This window comes from Pseudoliparis swirei, chromosome 2 (genome assembly GCF_029220125.1).
Source record: "Pseudoliparis swirei isolate HS2019 ecotype Mariana Trench chromosome 2, NWPU_hadal_v1, whole genome shotgun sequence".
Classification (NCBI taxonomy): Eukaryota; Metazoa; Chordata; class Actinopteri; order Perciformes; family Liparidae; genus Pseudoliparis; species Pseudoliparis swirei.
Genome location: NC_079389.1, coordinates 21,202,956 through 21,221,778, shown reverse-complemented (window position 1 = coordinate 21,221,778; position 18,823 = coordinate 21,202,956). Strand labels below are relative to the sequence as shown.

Here is an 18,823-nt window from a genome sequence, read left to right as displayed (position 1 = left end):
TTTACCCATCTTGTGGGGACACATATTGATCACACAGTCACATTGTGGGGACTCGTCTTCCTTTTGGGGTTAATAATAACATTTTATTGTGAAGATAATAAAGTTAGGTATAGGTTTAGGCTTAGTTTAAGGTTACGGGTTAGGATTTGGTTGGTGGGGGTTACATGACGTGTGTGTGTGTGTGTGTGTGTGTGTGTGTGTGTGTGTGAGTGTATTCTTTGACCCCTCTGAGTTAATCACTTCCAAAGCTCATTTTCTATTCACCCGACGGGATGAGTAAAGAGTGAATAATTGAAGTGATTAAAGGGGCAGTTCACCCAAACTGCTGCAGACAGGGCTCACTCTCCAGGTGTTTTTCACACATCTGTTTCAGACTGTTAAGTGGTTCGAGAGTTTAATTGTTCCAAATTCTAAACAATAAATAACGTCAATTTAGGCCCTCTTCAACCTCTCAGACATGAATGGAAACGGGGGAATCGCTTCACAAATTGAATCTTTAAAATGTTAATAAGGAAACAAGAAGCGCTTCTGGAGATCTCTTCTTTGGGATTTTGTCCACTTCTTATGTACAGTATTTATATTCAGAGCTTGTTTTTAAAAAATGATGATTCTAATATGCAACGCAAACGTGTCAGGTTGAGCATTTCTCTCCTCAACATTTCATTTCTGTGATTTTCTTTTATTTGTTTTCATTAAAAAACAAATGCTGAACACACATTCGTCCTTCTTCTTTCTTTTTAAAATAAAGCCGATTAACCGATTTGATTTGTGTCTATTGGCAGAAATGGAATATAATATTATAATATATAATATTCGAGGAGTTTATAAAGTGTTTCCGGCCCTTTAAGAGGGCGGCCGTGATGCTGATTTGGCCCATAATGAACATGAGTTTGACGCCCCTGTCTTAAAGGGACAGAAGACACTCCCCGACATATTTGCAGTGAACACAGTAACTCTTTCACCGAGCCGCAGCGTCACGTTGAGAGGATGTTGCACACGCAGCCTTGGGTGAAAAAAACAACGAGTCCTAATTCGGATTGGACTGGCTACACCCAGTGTCTCCTGCCCAGTGGGAATGAATGATTGGCCAGTTGAAAGTTGACGAGGTCTTCGTGTACTCACCTCAGGGTTGTTCATCTCGCGACCGTCCTGTGCCTTTAAATCTAGACAATAAGACGTCGGCTCCGGTAAACTGGGAGCAAATAATCAAATAACCTGTGAGTGAGTGGTATTTGTATTTGTAATGGGACTTTACCCTGCAGCTTATCTTCAACTCCCCATATGTGTGTTTACGGCAGGGTCACAGAGGAGGAGCCCCCTTTTCTGGTTTGGCCTTAAATCAACAGGCACAATCCTGCTGACCCCGGGTGAGAGGTCAACCGGCAGGAACATACAAGTTCAGAAGGATCTACAGAGACTTGTATGACAAGGGCATGAAGTGAAGTCAACGAGGGCGTGATTAAATTCGTGTTATTATCCAGTGCCCACAAGATGCGATACGACCGGACTCCACAGCTCTGGGTGGAGCCCCGGTGCACCCTGGGACATCACATTGATCCACACACACACTTACCCCGAGCGACTAAAGGTTGGTCTCTGCAGCCCCCCCCCCCCCCCTCCTTTAAGGATATAAATCACGCTGAACAGACACAGTGTGACGGAGAAAACACACGGCGGGAATCTAAAACAGAAAATAACAAAAAAATTCAATAAACGTTTTTTGAGAAAACACATTTTTTTTTAAACAGTCTCAACTTTATTTCATCAAATTGTACTGACTCACTCCCCCCCCCCACACTCTCTCTCTCTCTCTCTCTCCTCCGCCTCTCTCTAGCTCTCTCACCCCTCCCCCCCCCTCTCTGGTTATTTAAGATATAGGGTGAAGCTTGCCTTTCCAACATTACTGCAACGAGTCGTTGAGCTGTGAGCATCTGCTTTTGAAAAGAGGAGGAGGAAGAGAAGTGGAGTTCTTCTGTCCTGGAGGTGTGACGCCTCAGAGAAGTTGACAACTGCTGCTTCAGGTGCATTAGCTGTATTTATATTTTGAGCAATTTCTTATCTCATTTTCGTCGTATTATTATAGGATAATTGTTTTTTAAATTGTTTTATTTTTGTTTTATTTTTCTAGTATATATGATTGCATCAGAGGACTATTTTAACTTCTAAACGTATTTTTTATCTATTTGTTGCTTCAGTCAACAAACAAACAGAGTTGGATAGAACAGAGCAGTGGTTCTCTTTTTTGAGTTGTGTACCAGTGCAGAGCATTTTTGGTTGGAAAAAAAATATGTAAAACGCAGCATTTTGCAGATAATATATAATACACAAAATTCAGTTTTTGAATTCACACTTATATTTTATTGAATATTTATTAAATAACTATTTTCAAAGTCTTTTTTTAAATGGATGCTCATTTTAAATATTTTTAAAACAAATCTCACGTACCGCCTAGAGGGCCTTCGCGTCCCCCCGAGGGGACACGTGCCCCCGCTTGAGAACCACTGGGATAGAGAATAAGGACAGTCCAGTAAAATGCAGGACTACGAGGAGTCCCTGTCGTTTTTGGGGACCTGGGGCTCGTTCCAGAAGAGAGTCTTCTTCCTGCTCTGCCTCGCCATCATCCCGAGTGGATATACCATGCTGTCCGTCATCTTCCTGCTGGCCACGCCCCCTCACCACTGCTCCGTCCCTCTCCACGGCAACCAGAGCCAGGACTGGATCCAGGCCAGCATCCCAGTACAGGTCAGAACTACGCCTTCCAAATGTGTGACACAAAATCTCCTCGCCATATTGTAGCATCGCTGATATCACAGCGTTGTGTTCGGAAGCATTAGACGGCTAAACAGTCACATGTGTCCCTCGGGAGTACAGGGAGTTTAAAAAGAGTGAATATTGGACTGACGTTCATCAGGAATAACTTCGATTCTGGATCACATTTTTATTTTTTATTTTTTTACAGTGATGCAGATTCTGCATATTTGTATTTCAGATGATGTCGTTTAAAAACTTGTTGTAGATTCCTCTTTTTTTTTGCTGTAGCTCAGTGGGGTAAGGGGGGTCGTCGGTTCGATCCCCACTCTCCCCATTAGTTGCAAGTCGAAGTGTCCGTGAGCAAGGCACTGAACCCCCAGTTGCTCCCCGGGCGCATCGCTGTTATTACTCCTTAATGACTAAGGATGGGTTCAATGCAGTGAATACATGTCCTTGCCTGTGTACCTGGACTCTGTGCAATGACAACAGATTGAATCCAATCCAAAAGTTCAGCTCACCTGAATCCAAAAGCATGAAGTCCCACTTTCTTTCCCTCTTGTCCGTGGTTTTGACCGACAGGTTGAAGATTATGTCTCGAAAGTCTCATCTCAGGCTCACATTTGTTCATGTTTTATGCTCGTCATCCGCACCTTTTTTCAGTTTTAGTTGGAGCATGCATCAAGGGTATTCTTCACTGTTCTTTCTATCACCCTAAGTGTCAAAAATTCCCCGAGCCCAGTCATTTTAATTTAATTTGACTTTTTTGGCTATTGTGTAATTTACAGCTCTCACTAAAAAAATGACAAAGCAAATATGAGTCTCAATATTACAGTTATCAGTATTTTGAAGTAAAATATGTCTTTCGCTAAACCAATCAGCGTTGGCGTGTGAGGTTGTGCTTGGCAGCGTGTCGTGTGTGGAGCTTTGTATCAGTTATCCCGCAGTATCACTCTCCGTCTCAAGCCGTGCACAATTTTATCAAAAGCATTTAATCACTTGCATTCGACATTCATTCACAATTATGTGGTGGTATTTCTTCAGTTTATGTTTCAGCTCTATTTAGTCCCTCTATTATCTATGATGTTTCACACAAGCATTACAATATGTTACATACGTCTCAGTCTGTACTCCAAAACAACAAACACACTCACACTGCTCAGTGGCCACGAGACTTCGCCCTGTCACACAAAAATTGCTCAATTACCCATAAAGCTTTTCACTGGGAGTTTCGCAAATCCCGCATTCAGTCTTATGTTAATGAGTCTTTGTTCCCTTAATCATTGGAGCCTTTCACAGAGAATTTTGTACTCAGCCTCATGGTAATAGACCATGATCCTTTCACTGAAATCTCGCACTCGGCATCCCTGTTATCAAGTCTTCACTCAATTAATCACTGGAGCTTTTCACAGACAGTTCGCACTCTGTCTGCTTGATTAATATCAAGAAACCTTTCACAGACCTCTCGCACTCGGCATCCCTGTTAACGAGTCAGGAAACGCCTCCGGACTCCTACACACCTATGCCCTGTAAACCACCCGAGCTTTTTAACATTAACTTCACCTGGAGGACTTCACTTGCACAGACTCAGACATCCAGCACACACATGGAGCACAGACCTACAGAACCACTCAGTGCGTTTCCATGATGGTATAATTCGAATCTTGCTTTAGTCGGACTCTGCTATCTTTTGGGGGATCTGCTGTTATCCCAATACAGGACTGTCTCAGAAAATTAGAATATTGTGATAAAGTTCTTTATTTTCTGTAATGCAATTAAAAAAACAAAAATGTCATGCATTCTGGATTCATTACAAATCAACTGAAATATTGCAAGCCTTTTATTCTTTTAATATTGCTGATTATGGCTTACAGCTTAAGAAAACTCTAAAATCCTATCTCATAAAATTTGAATATTTCCTCAGACCAAGTAAAAAAAAAGATTTATAACAGCAAAACAAAATCAAACATTTGAAAATGTGTTTCCAGGTGTTTCGAGTTAATTAGACGATTCAAGTGATTTGTTTAATACCCTACTAGTATACTTTTTCATGATATTCTAATATTTAGAGATAGGATATTTGAGTTTTCTTAAGCTGTAAGCCATAATCAGCAATATTAAAAGAATAAAAGGCTTGCAATATTTCAGTTGATTTGTAATGAATCCAGAATGCATGACATTTTTGTTTTTTTAATTGCATTACAGAAAATAAAGAACTTTATCACAATATTCTAATTTTCTGAGACAGTCCTGTATACATGGCAGTGAGTAATTCGAATCATTGGCCGAAAGCATGTCATATCCGATACGATAGGTGGCGCTGTTTTCATGTGGTGATACAGCCATTTCCGCTTGACCTCTTCACCACCACCAACAACAACAACAACAACATTTCGAGAAAGAACCATGAACTTTGGTATGTTCAACTCCTTCAATACATTAAGCATACATTCTGTCTGCTCTTCGGTCCAGAGATGTGTGGTGGCTCTTGTGTTCTCCAGAGCGTTGTTTGCAGCGCCGCCGCTCCCATAACGCGCACGACGCGCTGCGCGGAGGGCACCAAGTCCTGAGGGGGCTCCACAAAATAGACAACTAAAAAAATCCTCAGTTATAATAATTATAATGCCGATATTATTTCAGTCTAGAAATATTAGGCGCCTGTTAGGCATGTATATCACAAAACAGGCGGAACAAGTGATATATTTAATCGCTCAGCCCCCCCCCCGTTAACACTTCTCGGGTCGCATCGCTCTGCCGTGATCCGCCGACACATCCGCGCACACAGATGAGCACTCTCTCACTAGCACCCCCCCCCCCCCCCGTCGACAACGCTCGCCGTGGATCACTTTACTATGTCAGGGGGGCATCATGAAGGAGTTATGCTTAGGGCACCAACATGGTTAGCAGCGGTACTGGTTGTTTGTTTGTTTTCTGCCGGCCAGGCTCCCGGCAGTGACAATTTATCGTCTCTTTCGACTTCCGGGTCACGACATGGGAGGGAGGGGGGAGGAGGGCGGCGGGATCTCAAGCATGCGCAAAGACGCAAAGTCCAGTTCCTAATCCAATTCGTTACATGCCACGATAGTCGAATTATCAACCGGATCGGATCGAGTTATCCAGGGGTGTTAATCGGATCGGAGTCGGACCGCACATAGTCGAACAAAGGTGTTCACATGAAGCGGATCATTCGATTTCAGTCCGACTAAGCCAGTTATTCGAATGCATGTAAACACACTGACGATCAAATCTCCTTTGGGTGGAGAAACCTCTACGTCCTTTAGGTGGAGAAACCTCTACGTCCTTTAGGTGGAGCAACCTCTACGTCCTTTAGGTGGAGAAACCTCTACGTCCTTTAGGTGGATCAACCTCTACGTCCTTTGGGTGGAGAAACCTCTACGTCCTTTAGGTGGAGAAACCTCTACGTCCTTTTGGTGGAGCAACCTCTACGTCCTTTAGGTGGAGCAACCTCTACGTCCTTTAGGTGGAGAAACCTCTACGTCCTTTAGGTGGAGAAACCTCTACGTCCTTTAGGTGGAGAAACCTCTACGTCCTTTGGGTGGAGCAACCTCTACGTCCTTTAGGTGGAGCAACCTCTACGTCCTTTAGGTGGAGCAACCTCTACGTCCTTTAGGTGGAGCAACCTCTACGTCCTTTAGGTGGAGAAACCTCTACGTCCTTTAGGTGGAGAAACCTCTACGTCCTTTAGGTGGAGCAACCTCTACGTCCTTAAGGTGGAGAAACCTCTACGTCCTTTAGGTGGAGAAACCTCTACGTCCTTTAGGTGGAGAAACCTCTACGTCCTTTAGGTGGAGCAACCTCTACGTCCTTTAGGTGGAGCAACCTCTACGTCCTTTAGGTAGAGAAACCTCTACGTCCTTTTGGTGGAGCAACCTCTACGTCCTTTAGGTGGAGAAACCTCTACGTCCTTTAGGTGGAGAAACCTCTACGTCCTTTAGGTGGAGAAACCTCTACATGCTTTAGGTGGAGAAACCTCTACGTCCTTTAGGTGGAGAAACCTCTACGTCCTTTAGGTGGAGAAACCTCTACGTCCTTTAGGTGGAGAAACCTCTACGTCCTTTTGGTGGAGAAACCTCTACGTCCTTTAGGTGGAGAAACCTCTACGTCCTTTAGGTAGAGAAACCTCTACGTCCTTTGGGTGGAGAAACCTCGACGTCCTTTAGGTAGAGAAACCTCTACGTCCTTTAGGTGGAGAAACCTCTACATCCTTTGGGTGGAGAAACCTCTACGTCCTTTAGGTGGAGCAACTTCTACGTCCTTTAGGTGGAGAAACCTCTACGTCCTTAAGGTGGAGAAACCTCTACGTCCTTTAGGTGGAGAAACCTCTACGTCCTTAAGGTGGAGAAACCTCTACGTCCTTTAGGTGGAGAAACCTCTATGTCCTTAAGGTGGAGAAACCTCTACGTCCTTTAGGTGGAGAAACCTCTACGTCCTTTGGGTGGAGAAACCTCTACGTCCTTTAGGTGGAGAAACCTCTACGTCCTTTGGGTGGAGAAACCTCTACGTCCTTTAGGTGGAGCAACCTCTACTTACCTGTTATCTGAGGTCACTGGTTGGATCTGGATCCCGTCAATCGTCTCAGGAAAGAAGGAGGTTGGACATTTAAGGCACCGGCTCGGCCACGAATTCACGTCCCGGGACTTTGACAAGATCGGCTATGACCCTGGCTGTCGACAGACTTCGGCGTGTCTTCTCCTCCCTCTTTTCCCTTGACGATGTCTTGGGATCCGGCTCGAAGGACCAATGAATGTGGGGTTTTTACCTTAAAGATAAAGCCCTGCGAGTTCAATTATCAGACCCACTCCAATGACCACAGATGACAGACTCGAGCGCGTAGTTTTACTTGCCGCAAGGAGAATGCCGGAGCTGTGCCTCTGCACGTCTCCAAAACACTCTGGCTCCGTTTTCCCCCGACAGTCCTTTTATTGAGGCACATGGTTACACAAACAGCTGAGGAAACTCCTTTTCTTATCCGCTTGAGTTTTATGACCCTGAGTGTGTGATGGAGGTGTGGGTGAGGTATGTGGGGAGACCTGAAACAAACCCTTGTTCCTGTGTCTGCTCATCAACCAGATGTGACCCTGGAACCTTTTGCTCTCAGGGTGACCGGTATAGAATAAACAACACAGCAATAATATGATTGTAATTATGAATCTTCTTCTAATAATTACAACCCTGTGGAGTAAACAATAATTCATAGGGCTTACATTCTTGAATACAAATTGAAAACACATGCTCTAAAACCTAACATTCGCCACCTGGAGTCCCATCTTATTACAAGAGAGGTGGATTAAATACATCTACAGCGGACGCACATTTCACAAAATTACAACTTCAACATGCTTCTCTCATGTTTATGCATTAGTACAATGACATCATTTCAGACATGGTAATATAACACTGGCAGCACAACAGGTACATTTGACTGATTCTGTGCTTTTCTTGTCTAATAGTTTGAAGGCATGGCTTTTACTTGTAATTACCTTCCGCATTCTCGAATGCGGAAGGTAATGTTTTGACCGCTGTGCATTTATTTATTTATTTGTATGCCTGTTATTCGCATAGCTCAAAAAGTATTCAACCGAATCGCATGAAATTTGGGGGGATGATTGGTTATTATCCGGGGAGCATTTGAATAGATTTTGGGATCGATCAGGTCAAAAGTCAAGGTCAAGGTCATGAAAAGGTACCAAAAAAGTGGCTGCGGCGAAGGTATGCGCTCTACCGAGTGCCCGTTCTATTTTAGTGTTTTTTTTGTCATGCTGTTTTTCAACTTTTAGTAAAATATAATTGTCAATGCTTTGCGCACCACAAACTATATTTGTGTCTGACCAAAATAAAGAAATCTAACATCAAGGTGGATGTAATTCTAATTCATGCATTTACTGATGTAGAGTTTAATCTATAAGAATTCATCATATTCTATATGTCACAAGAAATAGATAAAAAATATAAATAATGTGATGATAGGTGCCAAATAATTTCAATTTGTAATGTTCTTCTTCTAATCTGAGTGCTGAGACATGACCGAGCTGGTGTCCGTGCACAAAGTCTTCATGAATCCAGAAATGCGGTCGACTAATAATTCACTACACACCTTTGATCCGGGCGGTGCGCCTGGTGCCGGCTGGAACCGGTCTGGTCTGATCTGAAGCGGTCTGCTTGGGTTCAGTCTACTTCCTGTTGTTGCAGCACAAGTTGAATAACGGTGACGTCGTCTGTCCTCGGCAGGCGGCCGGGCGGCCGGAGAGGAGCAGTTGTAGCCGGTACCGGCTGGACCCGGTGCAGAGCCAGAACCTGGATCTGGTCTCCAACCTGTCGAGTCTAGAGGTCCTCCTCGCCAACCTGACACAGGAGGGCTGTAAAGATGGATGGACCTACAGCACCGAGCACTACGAGTCGACTGTCGTCAGTGAGGTACCGAGCGACCGCTGTTACCGGACCGCCACCCCCGACCGTTATCCACACGCTGTTCAGTACTGTTCCCACTCTTCAGAAATCAGTCTGAGAACAACTTTGGTCCACAAAACACTGACGGGGTTAACCCTACTCACACATACTTCAAGGAAGAACCAGTAGGTTCCAGGAAGAACTAGTGGGTTAACCCTTGTGTTGCCTTCGGGTCATTTTGACCCGATTCAATATTTAACCCTCCTGTCGCCTTCGGGTCAATTTGACCCGATTCAATGTTTAATGTCGGTGTTCTTTCGGGAGTCAACAAACAAACATAAAGTACCTCACACTTAAACTTGGAAAACAATATTAATTCTAATAATTTTCTGGAGATTTTAATAGCTGGGGTCATATTGACCTCAAGGGTAAAATATGTTAGTAAATATAAAGGTAACAGGAGGGTTAAACATTGAATCGGGTCATATTGACCCGAAGGCGACAGGAGGGTGAAACATTGAATCGGGTCAAATTGACCCGAAGGCAACACAAGGGTTAAAGGAAGAACCAGTGGGTTCCAGTAAGATCCAGTGGGTTCCAGCAGGAAACAGGGATTCAGAAACGTGTGCATATGAACAGAGACTCATGGCCTTTAGACTCAGGATAAAGAAGGACAGGAAGCACAGCTGGTGGAAAGACGTGACATGTCTGACATGCTCTGTTGTGTTAACCCTCCGTTCCCATTGCTTTGCTTTCCAGTGTTTACGCCCGTATATTATTCTAGTTTCTATTTGTATGTCTGCTGTAGAATTCCCTGATGTGCCTTGTCTTCCAGTTCAACCTGGTGTGCGCCGACCAGTGGAAACAGCCGATGTGCTCGCTCGTCTACTTCCTGGGAGGACTGACCGGATGCTTCATCTCTGGACAGATCTCTGACCGGTACTTCTCCACAGAGTCAGATGTTTCATGTTCTTGCCAAAAGCACGTCTGGTAGTTAGCTGATGATAAAGTCCAGGAGGGGGAGGGGGGGGGGGGTAACAGTCCAGGAGGGGGGTAACAGTCCAGGAGGAGGAGGTGGGTAACAGTCCAGGAGGAGGAGGTGGGTAACAGTCCAGGAGGAGGTGGTAACAGTCCAGGAGGAGGAGGTGGGTAACAGTCCAGGAGGAGGAGGTGGGTAACAGTCCAGGAGGGGGAGGTGGGTAACAGTCCAGGAGGGGGTGGTGGGTTACAGTCCAGGAGGAAGTGGTAACAGTCCAGGAGGAGGAGGTGGGTAACAGTCCAGGAGGAGGTGGGTAATAGTCCAGGAGGGGGAGGTGGGTAACAGTCCAGGAGGAGGGGGGGGGGGGTAACAGTCCAGGAGGAGGAGGTGGGTAATAGTCCAGGAGGAGGAGGGGGTTACAGTCCAGGAGGAGGAGGTGGTAACAGTCCAGGAGGAGGTGGTGGGTAATAGTCCAGGAGGAGGAGGGGGTTACAGTCCAGGAGGAGGAGGTGGTAACAGTCCAGGAGGAGGTGGTGGGTTACAGTCCAGGAGGAGGAGGGGGTTACTAGTCCAGGAGGAGGAGTGGGTTACAGTCCAGGAGGAGGAGGTGGTAACAGTCCAGGAGGAGGTGGTGGGTTACAGTCCAGGAGGAGGAGGTGGGTAATAGTCCAGGAGGAGGAGGGGGTTACAGTCCAGGAGGAGGAGGTGGTAACAGTCCAGGAGGAGGTGGTGGGTAATAGTCCAGGAGGAGGAGGTGGTAACAGTCCAGGAGGAGGAGGTGGGTAATAGTCCAGGAGGAGGAGGTGGTAACAGTCCAGGAGGAGGTGGGTTAGCAGGTTGGATGGCCATCATCTTCCAACGATCCTGTTCCTGATGATGTCTGGATGGAGGAGGTGCTGCTCCTGCTGCTGCTCCTGCTGCTCCTGCTGCTGCTCCTGCTGCTCCTGCTGCTGCTCCTGCTGTGGCTGACGCTCTGCTCTCTTGTGTTTGGTGCTGGAGGTTCGGCAGGAAGCCGGTCCTGTTCGTCGCCATCATCGGGACGAGCATCTTCAGCGTCGCGTTGGCCTTCGCGCCGTCCTGGCCCGTCTTCATCACGATCTTCTTCATCCTGGGCCTGGGTCAGCTCACCTCCTACATCACTGTGTTCGTACTGGGTAAGTCTTTGGTGTGTTTTTCTTTCTCGATACTGTGACTGCTGCCCGTCGTCATCACTCCGCCGGTTGCGTGTTACCGTGTTACCGTCCCGTTGTTGATCTCGATGAAGTCTCAGAACAGAACGAGACCGTGTCGATACCGATGAGGGCGCGTTTGAAAAAAACTTCTTCTGTAGGAGTCGTCCTTGTGTGAAGTCGAAGCCGATGCTTTGCTTGACACCTTTTTTTATTTGTTTCGTTAGATAAACATAAAACAAGTACAAAAATGTCAGACATAAACATATATATATACACATACACACATACGCATACATACAAACAAACACATATACACATATATATATATACATATATACACATACATACATATATACCCCCCGCCCCCCCCCCCCAAAAGACAAGACAACAACAACAACAACAAAAACAAAAAGCAACCCCAGCACCCCCTTAATTATCTTCTACTTGTCGGTGTGTACACACCACCCTGCATCTATATTTGCATTTCACTCAAAACCAAAATCTGACCCCTGAGTATTTGACCCCTCCTCTAATTTGTAATAAAAGCCATCAGACTGTCCATGATTGGTCAGTTTGGCTTGAACTGTTCATCACCATGGCAACCAGACTTTCAAAAGCAGCCGTCTCCGTCACGCGTTTGAGCCGGTCTGTCCTGACACCTTTTCAACATTCCCTCCGCAGGCTCAGAGATCCTGATTGGTCCAATCAGACTCCTCTTCTCCAGCCTGTGCATGCCATGGTCCTACGTGTTCGGAGTGATGATGCTGCCCGCCACCGCCTACTTTGTCACGAGCTGGAGACACTTGTCTCTGGCTATGGCTGTGCCAGGACTGGCCTGCATCCCCCTCTGGTGGTAGGAGGACTTACTACACTACGAATATCAATCTGCATTTGATACTATGCAATTCATTTGCCTTCAGATAAATTTTTGTATTGACATGACGAATAGGATGAATGATGTAATCATACATTTTATTACCTTCGCATTGAAAATGCGGAAGGTTATGTTTTGATCGCCGTGTATTTATTTATTTATTTATTTGTATGTGTGTTATTCGCGTAACAAAAAAAGTTGTAAACCGAATCGAATGAAATTTGGTGGGATGATTGGTTATTATCCGGGGACCATTTGATTAGATTTTGGGATCGATCAGGTCAAAGGTCAAGGTCATGAAAAGGTCAAAATCTTCTTTTTACCATAGCACGGTCAATTTTTATCCAATTGGCATGCAACTAATGCCAACATGTTCATAATTCAATGCCCAATCTTGTGATATGCGAAGGTATGCGCTCTACCGAGTGCCCGTTCTAGTTGGAAACGTTGTAATTTCTGTCCTGGGACAGCAGATGAAAGTGTGTGTCTCCGGCTAACGCTCGCTCACTTGCAGTTGTACAGTTGATTGTTGTGCATTATCCCTGGAAAATTAACCATGAAATGAAATAATGTTCGACCTTGATGGACTTCATTGCACACAGATGCATGAGCCAGGATGATCTAGAGTCCTTCCCACCAAAACATTTGCAATGATCTGTCCAAAAGGCTGATTCCGGAGTCGCCGCGCTGGCTGGTGTCTCGTGGCCGAATACAGGAAGCAGAAACCCTGCTGAGGTCGGCGGCTCTGGAGAACCGAGTGGAAGCTCCACAGGTCATCTTCCTGTCCGCCAATGTAAGCTAGCTCGGCCTTGTTTCGCAAACTTCAGGACGATGGACATCGTACTGGAGTTTCTGTCTTTCCACAGGTTGAAAAAGTACCGATTGAGAAGGAAGAGTCGGCCAGCTTTCTGGACCTGCTGAGGACGGCAAACATTCGACGTATGACACTCATTCTGTGGTTCACATGGTGAGTTAAAGCACTTCTCCATCACAAGGATGTACCTGAGGTTCCGGAGTATTTCCTCCTTCTTTGCTAGCTCTTGCTAGCGCTACGAATAGCAAGACAACGTATCTCGACAACTCGTTGATCATTTCCACGACTTTGACCGTGACGACGTCTCGTTCTCTTGTTGTTTGCAGGTTTTCTCTCAGTCTGAGTTACTTTGGATTGTCATTCAACTCCTCTGGTCTTTCTGGCAACCCTTTCCTGAACTACTTCCTGTTGACGGTCGTCGAGCTCCCGGCGTACGCCGCCACCTGGCTGGCGGTACGCAGTCTTCCCCGCCGCCCGTCGTACATCTTGTTCACCCTGCTGGGGGCGCTGGCGCTGCTGCTCATCCAGGTCACGCTGAACAGTGAGTAAGACCTAAGCCCCCACGAAGATCAGACAATTTGACATTACACGGTATACGTTTAGGTTAATCCACTTCCCAGTGCTAACACTTGAATAACCTTTGTTTAAATGATTATTGTCAACACATTAATAGCCGAATCCAGAGTCATTATTATCTACAATCTGAAAGTCCCTGAAACGTGCATTCTCTCTACTCACCAGCAGGGGGCGACTCCTCTGAGTGTGTAGACGTCTACTTCTCATTTGATTGTTTCCCTTACAACATGTTTTTTTTAAGTGTTTTAAATCAGCATAGCTTACATGCTGATTTGCCGGTGTTGGTTTAATCTTCTGTGACACAAATTGTCTGGTTTTGTGGAGTCATTCGAGACTTCTTTTTGGGGGCCGTGATGAAGCAAAAAAACGGATATGAGGTTTAGGGAACAAAATCGCAACAACAGTCCGGGTTGGACTTTCCCTTTGTGTGTCTGTCAGTTGTTGACTGTGTCTGTTGTCAGGTCTCTGTGTGTCTTGACTTTGTGTGTCTTGTCTTTTCTTGTTGTCCGCCTGTTTGCGGTTATATATTTCATTTAGTCTGTTTGCTTTTATGTTGTGTTTCTGACGTGATGTTTTTATTCTGTCCATTTTAATGTTGTTCTCCCTTATTATATTTGCTCTGTCTGTAGATTGTATTTGTAATCTTATGTTTTTAGGTTTGTTCATAACATCAGCATCATTGGGACTACGGATGAAAAATAGCCTCTTGGCTAACTCTGGCACATTTACTGAAATGTTTTTATTAATGTGCACTGTCCCTTATTAAATAAACCCAGTAAAAAAATAAAAGAAATTGGAGTTGTGGTTAGAACTCCTGTGTTTCTGGGGTCCATCCACCTTCTGTGGTGTCGAGATGTAACTCTAAGTGAAGCTAGCTGCCCACCGTGCATTGTTTTCCTTGCTGACCGAAATGAAATAATCTGGCCATTTGTGTTCATGTTTTCAAAACCAATAGATTGCATGAGGTACGTGGATCACGTTGTGCTCCCACGAACTGAAGAAGAGCTCCATCGCTGTGCTAAAGAAGTGGAACTTGAAATGTGCCCTTGGAGGCTGCTCCCGTGATATAATGCTGACACATTGGGACTAAAAGTGTCCGTCCCAGGCAAAAGTGTAATTAGGGATTTTGCTAACGTAACCTGTAATCCCACAAAATAATGCAGTTAGCTTTTGCTCTTTGATTTTGGGACTAACGCCAGGTTACTGCTGTAAATTATGTAGTTGCTCGGTGTCCTCACATGCCAGCGATGCATGTCGGAGTAGATAAACACGGGGTTCAGACTATTCCTGGCAATTTTGCTCTGGTGGTTTTGGAAAAGGCTAAAAAACAAGACGTCATCTTCCAACTCCTTTATCCCAAATAACTCTCCCGTTGCGCATCACACACGTTGAGAAATACAAAGCGTGGCCTCGAGGAGCGGCTCAATGGACGCTCGCTTGCTTCAGAGTGGTTCATTGCTTCACAAGTGTTTGATATCACCCAATCATCAGCTTACACTCCTCCTCTTCCTCCTCTTCCTCCCTGCAGGTCAACCAGTTGTCACCCTGATCCTGGTGCTGGTGGGTAAATTTGGCATTCTGGGCGGCACCGCGGTGTTGTACGTGTTCACCGGTGAGCTGTCCCCCACGGTCATCAGGAACACCGCCATGTCCAGCGCCGCCATGTTCTCCAGAATGGGATCCTCTGTTTCTCCATACCTGCTGCAGCTGGGTGAGACCTCCCACTTCACACACTATCCTGTGGAGTTCATAGAGTATATATATATATATATATATATATATATATATATATATACACTACCGTTCAAAAGTTTGGGGTCATCCAGGCAATTTCGTGTCTTCCATGAAAACTCACTTTTATTTATCAAATGAATTGAAAATTGAATTGAAAATATAGTCAAGACATTGACAAGGTTAGAAATAATGATTAATATTTGAAGTATTAATTTTGTTCTTCAAACTTCAAGCTCAAAGGAAGGCCAGTTGTATAGTTTATATCACCAGCATAACTGTTTTCAGCTGTGCTAGCATAATTGCACAAGGGTTTTCTAATCAGACATTAGTCTTCTAATGCGATTAGCAAACACAATGTACCATTAGAACACTGGAGTGATAGTTGATGGAAATGGGCCTCTATACACCTCTGGAGATATTTCATTAGAAACCAGACGTTTCCACCTAGAATAGTCATTTACCACATTAACAATGTATAGTGGGTATTTTTGATTAATGTTATCTTTATTGAAAAAACAGTGCTTTTCTTTGAAAAATAAAGGCATTTCTCAGTGACCCCAAACTTTTGAACGGTAGTGTATATATATATATACTCCATACCTCACAGGACCAAGCTCCAGAGCCTTCTCCATTTCTGCCCCCTCCCTCTGGAACTCTCTCCCCAAAATCACCCGAGACTGCACCGAACTTTCATTGTTCAAATCACAAATCAAAACCCACCTGTTCAAAACTGCTTTTAATGTGTAATTGTAGTCTCTCTACATTCTTATTTGCTTTTATCGTTTGTTTTTATTGTAATTTTACTTATTTTTATTGCATAGCTTTTAGGATATTTTAACTATGTGTTGTAAAGCGTCTTTGAGTATTTTGAAAAGCGCTATAGAAATGTAATGTATTTATTTTATTATTATTATTATTATATATATATATATAATATATATATATATTATATATATATATACATATTATATATAAATGTATGATGACAAAATACGTGCCGTCAAAGTGGCGCTGCCAATAAAAGCTCAGGATGTCGTTATGGACGGATTAAGAGGCGATGGGCCCCTGGGCTCAGGCATATAAAGGGCCCCCACCTTCCAGTTTAAGAACAAGAGCCACTGATTCAAAGAGACATATTTTGGGTTATTTTCCATCTGTTTGTGGTCGTTTGGCGTCTCTATTTGGTCGTGTCGCCCTCTCTGTGGTAGTTTACCGTTAATCCGTCCAAGTAGGAGCAGTGAGGCGGCTCTCGGGACACTTTCAGTTCTGGCTTCCACCCAGATGTCGCCCTCGGTTCAGTAGAGGCTTGAATGGAGGGATGTCTTGGACGTGTGTGAACTCACCGGCGGGGTCTGCTTTGGTCTCCAGAGGTTTACCATCAGTTCCTGCCGTGGATCCTGGTGGGTTCTCTGTCGTTGCTCAGCGTCGTGTTCTGCGTCTTCCTGCCGGAGACCTTCCGACAGCCGCTGCCCGACACCATCCAGCAGATAGCGGTCCCACCGCGGTCAGTCTGACGTACACAGCCCACGATTATGAGGCTGGATCTTTGTGTATTGTGTATTTTATTTTATTCAGTCAATCAAATCAAATACAAGACAATATAATTCTATATAATATACAAAAGAGAAAGACTGGAAAGGTATAGGTAGAAGCAAAAAATGCTTATAAATTCCTATCCTAAATTAAAATTAAATAAATCAGAAAATTAATATAAAATAAAGAAAATAAATAACAAAGAAAATAAAAAACAATATATTTATATATATATATATATATATACATATACCTATATATGCATACACATATACATATACACACATACATACAGACATACTTCCACATACATCAATGTGGATCTTTGAAATGAAGCCGCAGAAACTATTTGAATACTAGTCCACACAACAGAAAATAAGAAGATTTAATGACTAATGATATGCTGTTCAACAGTTCACACTCTGCAAAAGTCATGAGACATCATAAATATCAGAGCATTTTAAATATGGGCTTTTTCCGCATTATTTAGTCAGTTTTGATATTGTTTTGACATTACATTTACCATATTAAATTACACATCTATATGAAAATGTGTAAATAAATCTAGACCAACGTGTGTAAAAAAAAAAAAAAAAGCAACTTGTCAACAGAGTGAAGCAATCCATTGTTAATGTGCCGATTGAATAGTGCAGCTCTCCTCCTCTGGCTTCCAGGTTCAGGTGGCCGTGGGCCTCCTCGCCTCCTCCAAAGGACGATGGGAAATCAGCCGAAGAGCTGCCGACTCCGCGTGAGGTCGTCTGCACGACTCGCCTGTGAGACTCCTGACGCAAACGGATGGAACAAAACAGATCAGCCTCCCAAACCTGTCGCAGAACACGGTGCTCTACTGTAAAAACACAAAAGGCCCACTCTAGAGTGTCTGGCTCGTCTATTCTCTGCCACTGTCGGCACACGGCGGTGCAACATGGCACACTCGGTGCAGAGGGCCCACTTTATATGTTGGTATAAATGACTCATTCCGAGCAATACAAAAGAAACATGATAATTCTTAAAGGTATGGGTCGTGATATACGTCATAAAAGCATATTTATTAATATTTTCTTCCATTTCTTCCAATGAGTAACCCTACATCCTCCACAATGTTCCTTTATAGTCAGCACAACTTTAAAATGGAAGTTTTTAAAATCACATGGCGGTTTGCTTCACTTGCCTTAGATGTAGTTTACTATGTTTCCAGTGATGCTTTGAAACATCGCTGCACTGAACATGACATGAACGTGACAATCATTCTCTGCATAGATATGAAGGTGGAATGTAATATGGAACACAAAGTGACTTTAAGGTGTATGTTCATTTAAATGTGTGTTCTGTCAGTAGTCGGCCTATGTTGCTCCCGTAGGTGTCAGCAGCATCCATGTCCAATTAGAAGATTCAGACAGGTAATATTAACTGGACTTTTAAGTTTTGTATATAATGAATGTATTGTTTGGTTTCTACGACTACGATGAAGATGCATTTGCTATGTATAGGCGAAATATTTGATGTTATGAATACATTAATAAATCAAAAGAGTGATTAAAAACCTCTGTATTAATTATTATATTCACTTATTGTTCATTTACTTGATGGTTTTATGTATGTAGTGCATAGTGTTTTCATTTGAACATAAATCTCGTACTGGAAGTCGGATATAGCAGGTTTCTGAGGGTACCTGAACTTCTCAGTGGTCTGAATGAGATGGGGGCGTGGCCTGTCTGGGTGTGGCCCCGCCCCGGAAACATGGTTCCGGATCATAAATCTCCGGGGTTTCACCGGAAACCAACCAAAATAAAATATTATATATAATATTATAATATAATAATATAATTATAATATAATAATATATATATATAATATTTTTATTTTATTCACTACAATATGTTATATATATAAAATAAAATATTATATATATATAAAATATAATATTATATATATATAATAATATATGTATAATATTTTATGTTATATATATATATATATATATA

General features: G+C 43.6%; 1 protein-coding gene and 1 pseudogene across 1 annotated transcript; one reads left to right on the top strand and one right to left on the bottom strand.

Moving 5' to 3' along the window:
• LOC130202600 (hemoglobin subunit beta-2-like) overlaps nt 1-1,133 on the bottom strand; it is a 46,550-nt pseudogene extending 45,417 nt beyond the window's left edge.
• Nucleotides 1,134-1,958: 825 nt separating this feature from the next.
• On the top strand, nt 1,959-18,397 carry LOC130199702 (organic cation/carnitine transporter 2-like). Its single transcript, XM_056423424.1, has 11 exons — nt 1,959-2,742; nt 8,998-9,183; nt 9,992-10,095; nt 11,135-11,289; nt 11,989-12,160; nt 12,848-12,974; nt 13,048-13,148; nt 13,322-13,536; nt 15,100-15,282; nt 16,674-16,809; nt 17,513-18,397. The coding sequence occupies exons 1-11, from the start codon at nt 2,533-2,535 to the stop codon at nt 17,613-17,615; spliced, it is 1,692 nt and encodes a 563-aa protein (XP_056279399.1). The 5' UTR covers nt 1,959-2,532; the 3' UTR covers nt 17,616-18,397.
• The last annotated feature ends 426 nt before the right edge of the window (nt 18,398-18,823 follow it).